Consider the following 11,308-nt stretch of genomic DNA (forward strand, 5'->3'; position numbering starts at 1 on the left):
GTTGATGACGTATATTACGAGACCCACAAATATTTGGAGGAATGGAGGAAAATACATTCACTGCTGTAGATGGCCTGATTCTAGGTTCTGCAACATCGTATATTTCTCCCCGGCAGCTAGGTTAGATCATAGAAGCCCTCCGCCTCCGCCTCCGCCTCCGCCTCCTCTCCTCCATTGCAGTTCATCTGCTCAATCTTACTAAATTTGCTTGAGTTTTTATTAATTTTCTTTCAAATATGTCTTTGCTGGTGTTAATTACGAAAGCTTCGTGTACTAACACTACAATGTCAGAGGAAGAGTTAAACTATCCAATTGTTCTTAATCCAGACCCTATTAATCTCAGCCTAACGCCAGAGTCTGAGGACCCGAAATCTGAACGCCCACGCCCAATAAAAAAGGTTACGGGTTGGGAAATTTCTCAGACAGATAAGGAAATTGTTAAACTAGGGGAAATTTTCTGCAAGCAACTGAGGAGGAAGTTGAAGAATACCAACAATCATGGTATCGATGGGTTCTTGGAGCTGTTCACTTCTCATTTGATGAAAATTGGGGAGAAAGTTGGGATTTCGGTTGAACTGGATCAGTTGGAGGAAGGGTATGTTTGTAAGTTGATCGGGAAATTGGGGCGTTTAATGGGTAGGGATGTGAAGAGTTTGATTCCGGAGGCCTGTATTGTTTTCGAGGTTTGGGATGTTTTGGAGAGTTTGGTAACTAATGGTCTCGTGGAACATTCTTGTACTTCAAATTTGATTCATAATTTGATTGAAAAACGAAAGTCGAATTTGATTGATTTGTGTGTCAAGCATTTATCGGATATACAGACTTATGAGTTGATGTGTATTTTGAAGTATTTTTTGTTGCTGCCTGATGACGGGTACGAGAGTTTGGCCTCAGTGAGGAAGGATTGGGAGAGTCAGGCACTTTTAGTAATTGAGAAAGCAAGCGGTAGTGGGAAACATAAGAGCTTGGCAAAGGATGCTTCGCTTCTGGTCATGCTGGCACATGATGGATTTTCGGTTACAGAATTGTGCTTGCATAGTTTACTTTCGTCTCCGCATTTGGATGAGGTTATTTTTTCAGTTTGTATTGGAAAGTTGAATGGTGAGGAGTTAAAGGCTTTGATTCGATACTTGGGAAAATGGCTTAGAAAATATGAGAGATTTCCTCAAGTAGGCCCTTGTCCTAAAGCATCATCAGCTTTGGGCTTAAAGGTTTGCGATCGGATTCCGACTTTGGAAAATGTCATAAAGTGTCTTGGCTTGGTTGTGGATGAACATTTTTCTTCTCTGGTTTTGCAATCCGAAATTCAGAAGGAGTTGAGATCTTTTGAGGGCATTGTTAATTCCCTAGCTTCTGAAGCAAGGCTTTGTGGTACTTTGACAATTTTAACTGAAATATTATGATTTTAACACAGTGGTATGTTTGTGAATATTGCTTGCTATTAATAGCCTCTATTCTTACTTTAGTTGTAAGATGGTACATTAAGCACTATTGTTTGTTGTTTATCATATTTGTGTCCTGTTTTTAGTCTCTTAATCACCTCAATTTTGATCCGAGTAAGTTTGATATCTTCTTGCAATGATTCTAGCCCAAGCTTTTTAACTTGTATAAAACGGAATAATCGTGAATTTGTTATGCTTGATTATGATGTTTTTTGAGTAACTTTATTATTGAAATAAATGCACAGTCTCAATACGCTGGTTGAATGTTAGAACCTATTTATTGATGAGTATATTTTGAGATTCACCTTATGCATAAGTCGGAGAGCTTAAAAGTTAGACATGCATATGTTCGATGAATCATTTTGGTCCCAGATCAGTAAGGAACCAAAGCGTTTGGCCTAGTTTCCAATTCTATTTGGTGGCATAATGCGTTGAATGGAATTGGGGATTTGAATTTGGGTTGTAAGCCATTCTCTCTGTTAAGAACTTGAACCAATTTGCATTTGGACCTTTAGCACCAGGTTAGTTAAGAACTTGAACCATCTGCAATGTGGTCCCTCAATAACTCAAACCGGATTGAAGAGCTCATGTAGCCAAATCATACCACAAATGTTCATTCTTCTCTTGCTGAAACTGGATGGTCCTTTTCTGAAGATGTTATCTTGCAGCAACCTTTCACCTTTTGTTTTATATGTTCATCTACTATGTAAATCGCTTTCTTGTCAATACATACTGTTTTCTAATATTTGGCTCTGTGCACCTCGTATGCAGTCTGGACACATCATCCATTTTGAATATCCACAACTGCCGCATTTGCTGAATCAGAAAGTTTATATAACGGAATGACAGAGAGAAACGGAGACCAAAGCTCTTAATCAGTCGCCAAATATCAAATACGGAGACCCGGACCCATTTTTTCACCTAGTTTTTGAGATAGTAATTCAGTTCCTTGTAATCTTTTGTGTTTGTGTTCCATACTGATTGTGGAAATCGGTTTGTGCTATCAGAAATCAATTTTTTCCCCAAAAATTTACCATTACTAGTCATAACTATTTGGGTGATTATTTAGTTGGTTGTTTCGGATATTAACCGGGGCTTGACATTCCATCCTAAATGCATTATTTCGTCATTTTTAAAATGTAGGTGCTTCTCCTAAAAGGTGGTATACATTTTCTGATCACTCTTCGCCCAAAAAGAAGTTTTGAAGTTGAATTCATGGCCCATTACTGCTTTTCATATTTTCTTCCCCAGATTGACTCTTATTTTTATTTCGGAAAGATCTTCGTCATACATTTTCTTGCTTGAATCATAGAACATTATGAAGTTTGCTATAAATTCTTGAAAATATCACGTTGCGGCTAATTCTTATCATTTCTAAATAAACCATTCAAGTTATACATTTATTTTATTACATAATTTTGTTCTTCAGATTTTAAAATAAGAAAAAAATTGTTTGCGAGGCATTAACGCACGGGATTCTAAATACATTAAATACAGGGTAGGGAAATGCAAAAAAGCAGGACAATAAACTACAAAAACTGAGGTAAGTCTCATCCCTTTGCCTAATGCACAAAGCTTATAACTAAAGCAAGAACAGATTCTTGTAAAAGCAAGCAATTTTCAATGGTTACCCATGTTTTGACATCACAATATGTCTCTCAGCTTCAATTTGCCAAAGAACCACAAAGCCTTGTTTCTAGAATCTAATTATAAGCTACTGACTACACGATTTGGGTTTGCAAAACCGTAGAAGAGAAGAGAACTGCAAACCTTTAAGCCCTAAGGTGATAATGCCTTAGGACAAGGAGTGCATTTCAGAAATCTCTCATATTTCCTAAGCCATTTTCTCAGCTATGGACCAAAACCTGAACTCATCACTACCAGTCGACTTGCCCAAACGAGCTAAAAATACCACATCATCCAAAACCCGAGACGCATGTAAACGATGCGAGCACATCTCTGTAATCGAAAGATCCATCATGTTCATGTGCTATAACGACCAAAAGCGACGCCTCCTTCGCCAAGCTCTCCTGTTTCCCACCAACTCCCTTACCACTTTTCCGATGGCTAACAGTGCCTGACTCTCCCAATCCTTCCTCACTGACGCCAAACTCTCATCATCAGGCAGGAGCAAAAAATACCTCAAAATACACAAGTCCTCAAAAAGCCTGTGTATTCGCCAAATGATTCACACGCAAATCCATTAAATCTAAACTTCATTTTCAGTCAAATTATGAACTAAATGAATAACAAGAATGTTCCAGTGAGACCATTTAGCTATGAAACTCTCCAAAAACACCCCAAACCTGATAAAACAACACTAGCCAATAGCCATGAACAAGTGCATATGTGCCCACAAGTAATGAAACAAAATAAATATATGCACATATATATACAACTAGGTAATGAAGACTCGAAAGAAAGAGCAACAGAAAAATGTAGAGTAATTGTGTGACAATGCATCTTAGGTAACATGAACACTTGGAGAAACAACTAAACAATATCGAGTTAATTCTACACGGAATTCGCCTATTTGTACGAGTACACACAATGTATATCACTTATAATACTGCATCTAAGCAATCTATTGCAGTAATCCAGCTAAAATTAGTTTGAAGTATTACAAATCTTCGTACTTGATCACACATATACTGATCAATTGATGAAGAAATAGTCAGCACCACTAATACTCTCATTACTAAAATGCATCGAAAAAATCACTATATTGCCATCTATCCGTCTAGCTGTGTATCACATCACCCTGATCTGAAACTAAACTCGTAAACTTAAATCCAGGTCTGGACAACGCAAGCAGGCCGAATCTATAGAAGAGTAGGATGAAGCATATTCTTGATCTTCACCATCTATAGCTGGAAAATTCAAATCAAAACCTCCGGCCTCCTCCGCTGCGGCCTTCTCCCAGTGGCATCTCTTGTGTCCACCCAATGCTTGGCCACTCGAAAAGACCCGCATACAGATGCTACATTTGTGCCCAATTATCATCTGATTATCACGAGTACCGTCACCCTCTATGCTGTGTTCTTGATCATCGACATTATTCATCGCAATCGCGTAGCATCCCTTCACATTCTTGTGGCTTGCCCTATGTCCCCCAAGAGCCTGGTGAGACCCAAACACCTTCTTGCAACCAGAACACTCGAACCCTCGATCATTATTGTTGTTGTTATTATTATTATTATTGTCGGATTGATAATAATAATAGAAATAATCAAGTGAATGCAGCGGCGTCCCTTGGTTAACAGTGCAAGCAGTAGAAAGGGATTCCTGGTTATCATCCCCGTTAGCCAGAAGCAGGAGACACGAGGCAACCTCGTGTTCCTCCTCCGTCATTGCGGACGAATCTTCACTATCATGATGGTGGCGGAGGTAGGGCGGTGGGTTGATCCCCCTCCACTCTCTTTCCGGGTGGCAGCGCATGTGCCCGAAAAGGGCCTTCCACGACCAAAACCTCTTGCCGCACTCAGTGCATGGCCTCGTGATCTTCGGGGCTGCGGGGTCGGGCTTTCTTGCGGATTTGTTGACTCTGGAAGCTGCTCCGGCGGTCACAATCTTGGAGCGTTTCTTTCTAGGGTTTTGTTTGGCTAGACCACTGGATTCTTGTCGGGCTGGAGACAAAGAAAACATCTTCGGCGTATGGAAATCGGAGCTGCGGTTATCCATGATGCTGTGTAAAGGAGTGGCGTTTTGGAGGTGGAAAAATGGTGTAAGAATGGAGGAGCGGGGCGGTTATTGTTGTTCTTCCGCAGGTAGTTACAACGTTAACGTTATGGTTGTGAAATTCTATCCTCATTCCTTAACTTAATCTTAATCCGTAATTAACCAAATTTGAAATTAATCCCATTCAAATTAAACAAAATTATTCATAAGATTATAAAATTTTATATATATATTCATCAAAAATAAAAAAATTAATTATGTGTAACCCAAATCTATGTTGCTATATACCAACGGAAAATTACATTTGTGATTTGTAACTTGCATATTTTGTTATTTTTTGTCTTATTATTTATCAATTTATGGTCTTGATACATTACTTTATACTTTTTTCGATTTTACTTTTTTATCCGGCATCGTTTGGTTCGTGTGATAAAATAAGTAAATGATATATAATAAGAGTGATTATAAAATAAAAAGTATGAATAAATAACACATTATGATAAATTATATAATGTTTGACATTATTTTAACTTGCTTGATTATTTTTGTTAATTATATTATGATTACTAAAATATCCTCATCATATCTTAATTAGTAATATATTTTTAAAGTGATTGAATAAATAATAAAATTTCTAGAATTAATTTATCTAAAAAATTATAAATAAAATTAAAATATTGTATGAATTATTAAATTTTCATTAATTTCAATTTTCGAAAACAACTAAAAAATAAATTAATGTTATAGAAAATAATTAAAATTTGATAATAACATAAATATGTATTTATTGTGATAATTAAAATAGTAATGAAAATTTAAATATTAAATAATGGTTAATAACAATTATAATATTACGGTTAAAATAATATAATAATAATTAAAATATGATCAATAATAATTAAATTAATTATAATATTAGTCAAATTAAAAATTATATTTAAATATTATTAAATTTGTTGAATTTATAATTACGTAAACTCTAAGATATTAAAAAAAAATTAAATTAATCAAACATCATTCATTCTCCCTCAAAAAATTATATATTCATTAATAAGAGGATAATAATGCATACAGTACGGGCCGCATACGGGATGAACGGGCCCCTATCACAATCTTAATCATGCACACCAAAAACATGATAAGTGAAGGGTTAAAAATCAATAACTCCTTATCATGAACACCAAAAAATGCCTCAGAGTATTGACATGGCGTCGAAAAATAACGATGTGTCATAAAAAACGATTACGTGTTTCTGAAATTAACATGGCTACGAACGTTGCTGATATGCCTGATGTCACGTAAGCATTTCAGTAAAAAAAAAACTATTTTTTGCTGTTTAGTAAACTGAGATCATGAATAATCTATAAGATGATAAATAAACAAAAAAATGTGTTAGTTACAAAAGAAAATTGTAAATAGATTTTTTTTAAAAGGAATTCTGACCTTAAATTATGTAATGAATTGTGATAATTTCTGAAATTGGTTGGCTGTTTTTTGTCCATGTTTATGTTTTTTTTTTCTCCATGATAAATTTTATAGCTACGGATTGCGAGAGAAACTGAAAATTACGGGATAAATATAATAACGTAAAAAAACACACACGATTACATATTAAACTATGTTTTTTAAAACTTTTAGTAAATAGTAAAAAAATTAATGGTAATTATAAATCATGATAAGTTGTGGAAAGTTTTACGAATGAGGACAATTACAATAAAGTCTACCCTAATTATTACAATTTTTCTTATTCTCAAGGTTAGTTTTGGTAGTTCGTTTAAAAATAGAAAAGGTTGTTGCGGACGGCTTTTAGCTAGTCAAGCATCGAAGTCTTAAATTTTGAAAGAGGTGGAGGTCTTTGTGAGATGGTCTCACGAATTTTTATTATGAGACGAGTTAATTTACCGATATTCACAATAACATAACAAGTAATATTTTTTCAAGGATGACTCAATAAGAGATCCGTCTCACAAAATACGATTCGTGAAATCGTTTTACGCAAATTTTTGCTTGGAACGAGACAAGTTCCGGAATCAATTCAATTGTAACAAACATATTCTACAATGAAAAAAAAAAAAACTAAAAAATAGGTTTATAAGACCCCATTGCTTTATTATTATTATTATTATTTTTATTTTAAAACTCAACAAAAGACGATATTATTAATAATGAGCAAGATTATTGTAAAAATAATCCAGAAGAGAGACAATAAATTCCGGAGGCTCAATCCATACCATAGGACTAGTACAGGAACTAGAGGCTGTGGCCAAAACATAGGCATAATCGTTCCGAGTAAAAACAAATGAGAAATGGTACTCGTTTATGATTAACTCTTTAAATTGGTGCACGATATAATCCAAATCATTCTGTCAATCTGTAAATATGCTCCTAATAACATGGTGATCCATTCCCCAAAGATGTTGTGCAATCATATTCCAATCCCCACCACCAGAAGATGTCATTATATCATACACCCTCAGTAGAGCTTGACTTGATTATGGACTCGTGATAGGTTTGAAACGTTTTGATCTAGGAATCCAAGGATCTTTAAACGCACAAACATTCCTACCAGAAGCAATTCTCCAACGAATTCCTTTATCTAGTAACCCACAACACACTTTTCCGAGCAAAAGATGAATTATGTCCCCTTGATGCATCAAGAAAATTGCTAGAATGGAAATATTTAGCCTTGAAAATTCTAGCAACAAGTGAATCTGGATGAGATAGAACCCGCCAGGCTTGTTTTGCAGACAAAGCTTGATTAAAGTTATTTAAGTCACGACACCACACAGCCCCTCCATTTAATTTCGACAGACATGGAAGACTCCATTTCTTCAAGTGAATCCGCTTCTCTTTTTTGAGTTCGCCCCAGCAGTAATCAGTAATCATCGTCTGTATTTGCTTACACAAAACATCTACGAGTCTAAACACGCTCATTGTGTATGCTGGAATAGCATAGGCAACTGCTTTAATGATAACTTCTCGTCCACCAGCAGAGAACATTTTTTCCTTCAAACTGTGGAAACTTCTCTTTTTACTTCTTCCCACAAATGCCGAGAGTCCCAGATAGGCCTCATAAGACTCAGCACGATTCATCTCCAATGTATTAAATGCCATGACTTTCATTTCGCAGGTCTTGTTGGGGCTGAAAGTAATGCTGGACTTCTGTATATTGATCATTTGGCCCGTGTCATCCGCAAAAAGAAGATGGTAATTCCCGGGGCCGTCCTCGCACAACGAATACCCCCGTATATTACCCTGAATTGCACTACCTCGAATAAGTGAAGATAAGCCTTGTGTGCGGAGCAAAAAGAGATGGGGGGCAAAGGGCAGCCCTGTTGGATCTGGGTTTTTTACACGCTCAAACGCAGCGGAAGTTTTAAAAATTTTATTTATTTGGCAATTAAAATACGTTTTGCTTTGGGCGCTCGTATGATTTTAACAAAACATACATAGAATGTTAGAAAATTATACCTTCGGTGAATAAATCACTGGACTCCAACTAATCCGATATAAACGGATTAGCTTTTGTTGATTCCCTACGAACTTTCTTCAAGGGAGTCCTTGTTTTATCCTCCTATCAAGTCCACGACTGAATTGTATGTTCCTCTTCCAAATTGCACTAGAAATATTGGAAGAGATTTACGATGGAGATTAAATATCGAGAGACGTCTCAAACCCTAAAATATTTCAAGGAGGCCGAAATATTTGAGAGAGGAGGTGGTTGTGGTTTTCGAAAATCACTTTGAGGTGGTGGCTAGGGTTTCTCTTCTCTACTCTTATTTATATTAACCAATGACCTAATTATCATAGTATAATAATTGGGCCTTTAATTAACATTAATTGGGTTGATTAATTAATTGGGCTAGTCATACTAGTTTAATCCATTAATCAATGCCCATTAATAACTTTAATTATTTAATATGTTGGACTTGTACTCCTACAAACCCATTAAACATATTATCCACCATATTTAACTAATTAATCAACTCAACTTTTGAGCTTAATAAATTAAATACACTATAAATTCAACATTTGAATTTATCATTTAAATTATAAATTCAACTCCTTGAATTTTATCACCTCCAAAATTTATTATTTAATAAACCCAACTTTTGAGTTTAATAAATTAAATTATCAAATTTTATTAATTCAACTCATTGAATTTATTCTCTCCAAATTTCATAAATTCAACTTCTTGAATTTACTATATCATAAATTCAACTCCTTGAATTTATTTTCTCAAAATTTAATTATCATAAATTCAACTCCTTGAATTTACTCTCTCAACGGAAACAAACGATCCAGTGCTTGTGTGACCCTCAATGGTTCAGGGATACAGCTAGCCGTGGGTTCACAATTCTTTGTGATTCAGGACATAATCATTTATTCGGGCTTACCCTAGTTAGCCCCATTCTTTTCATCAACACCTTGATCAAAAATGTCAGAACTCATTTCTGATTGCACCCATCGGATCATGGTAAAAGCGTCTAGTAGCATTGTCCCATGATCCCCTAGGTATCACTGATAATGCCTGCAAGAACCAGTCGATTATGATTAACGTACAGTACGGTCCTTTCATCTCAAATATCCCGATCAAATCTGCAACCATTGGTTCATCGAGGGTTGCATATTAATTCGATAACTATGTGATAACTATAATAGCGGCATCGCGTGTACTATTGGAGAACTCCTTCTCCAACGTACATCTCATACTCTGGCCAGAGATTCCATGCACTATTATTACATCAGATCACATAGGATATCCACACCTGTAGGTGAGCGGTGAATCCCCGACTACAATGCACTGGCTCCTATATGTGTCGCAACTGTACCCAACCTCGCCACCTGATGACTCTCCTGGAGCCGGTAAACGAGTCAAACCACAGCCCTAGCATATAGAGCCTCAGTGTTGTCCCGGGTCGTAAGGACTAATGGTGTACAATCATAACCACGGACTTATCCTCTCGATGAATGATAACCACTTGGAAAGTCCGAGGGAGGGTTGTTCGGTATAATCATCATATGACTACCCATCTGCATGTTTGGACATCTCTATGCCCTTACCAAGAAACGCAGTACACATCATCACATATGCTAGCTAGTCTCGAGCTCAAGCAGCCTTTATCCCTGTTTTAGGCGGCTGAATCGACTAGGAACGAATTTAGAATATGCAGTGTTTACAAATGAGTTTCAACATCGAATTACGATTCATTTGTATTAAAGCATAATCAAGGACTTTATCTATGCTGTTTGCATGGGTATACAGATAAAGTATAACAAGACCATAAAAATTTAAATTATATTAAAATAAAGATTGTATATTCCACTTGAGTCAATAAATTTCCTAGCCAACCGTTGGCTTGCAGGGCATCTACTCTAACAATCTCCCACTTGCCCTAGAGCCAACTACCCTTAATCCCATTACTTCGCGATGCTTTTCAAACAATAGTCTTGGCAAGGGCTATGTAAGTGGATCAGCAACATTTTCTGAAACGTACCGTACTTTTACTACTTCAAAATTTGCGGAAAAATTAAAAATTTTCTTAAACATAAAATTCATACAGTCGTTACTTATCATTCAACATAATAATATTTAAAATCAACATCCCATACTCAAATTTTCCAACAAAGTACTTATTCCAAATTATCTCACAACCAACATAAAAACATAATATTTTAAAGTTTTCATAAAACATAAACATAGTGGTCCTCGGGTTTAGCCTTCCGCTCAGTCCAAGCCTGCCCCTTGGTCGCCACCTCCTGTCTCCTCATCAACATACTCACCTGCATCGATCAAGTCTAGTGAGTCTAAAGACTCAACACGTATAAACTGGAATAACGAGTACTACATAATAAAATCGCATGCAACTTAAAATAGAACATACATAACTTCAAACTTGAACTTGCATAATAAACTTGAAACTTGCATAATAAATTTAAAACTTTCATAATAACCTTAAAACTTGAACATACATACTTTGAAACTTGAACTTGAATAATAGCTTGAACTTTGCATAATAACTTTGAATTTTGCATAATGACTTTGAACATACGTACATACATACTCTGACGTGCCATCATCATAAACTTTCATAAACATACTGCATACTTGAACATACTTGAACATACGTAACTTCATCATTTTCGTAGAGGATGTTTCAAAGCAAGTGACCCTTAACATAATAAAT

General features: G+C 35.8%; 3 protein-coding genes across 3 annotated transcripts; 1 reads left to right on the plus strand and 2 right to left on the minus strand.

Moving 5' to 3' along the window:
• Positions 1-71: 71 nt before the first annotated feature.
• On the plus strand, positions 72-2,515 carry LOC142529738 (uncharacterized). Its single transcript, XM_075635355.1, has 2 exons — positions 72-1,416; positions 2,214-2,515. Exon 1 carries the CDS (start codon positions 237-239, stop codon positions 1,401-1,403), a length of 1,167 nt encoding a protein of 388 aa, XP_075491470.1. The 5' UTR covers positions 72-236; the 3' UTR covers positions 1,404-1,416; positions 2,214-2,515.
• A 1,498-nt stretch (positions 2,516-4,013) lies between these two features.
• On the minus strand, positions 4,014-5,142 carry LOC142529793 (zinc finger protein ZAT3-like). The gene has a single exon (XM_075635434.1). The coding sequence runs from the start codon at positions 5,121-5,123 to the stop codon at positions 4,215-4,217; it is 909 nt and encodes a 302-aa protein (XP_075491549.1). The 5' UTR covers positions 5,124-5,142; the 3' UTR covers positions 4,014-4,214.
• A 2,570-nt stretch (positions 5,143-7,712) lies between these two features.
• On the minus strand, positions 7,713-8,243 carry LOC142528328 (putative mitochondrial protein AtMg00310). The gene has a single exon (XM_075633372.1). The coding sequence runs from the start codon at positions 8,241-8,243 to the stop codon at positions 7,713-7,715; it is 531 nt and encodes a 176-aa protein (XP_075489487.1).
• Between the last annotated feature and the right edge of the window lie 3,065 nt (positions 8,244-11,308).

The sequence above is a fragment of the Primulina tabacum genome, chromosome 16 (assembly GCF_025594145.1).
Source record: "Primulina tabacum isolate GXHZ01 chromosome 16, ASM2559414v2, whole genome shotgun sequence".
In the NCBI taxonomy this organism is placed as follows: domain Eukaryota; kingdom Viridiplantae; phylum Streptophyta; class Magnoliopsida; order Lamiales; family Gesneriaceae; genus Primulina; species Primulina tabacum.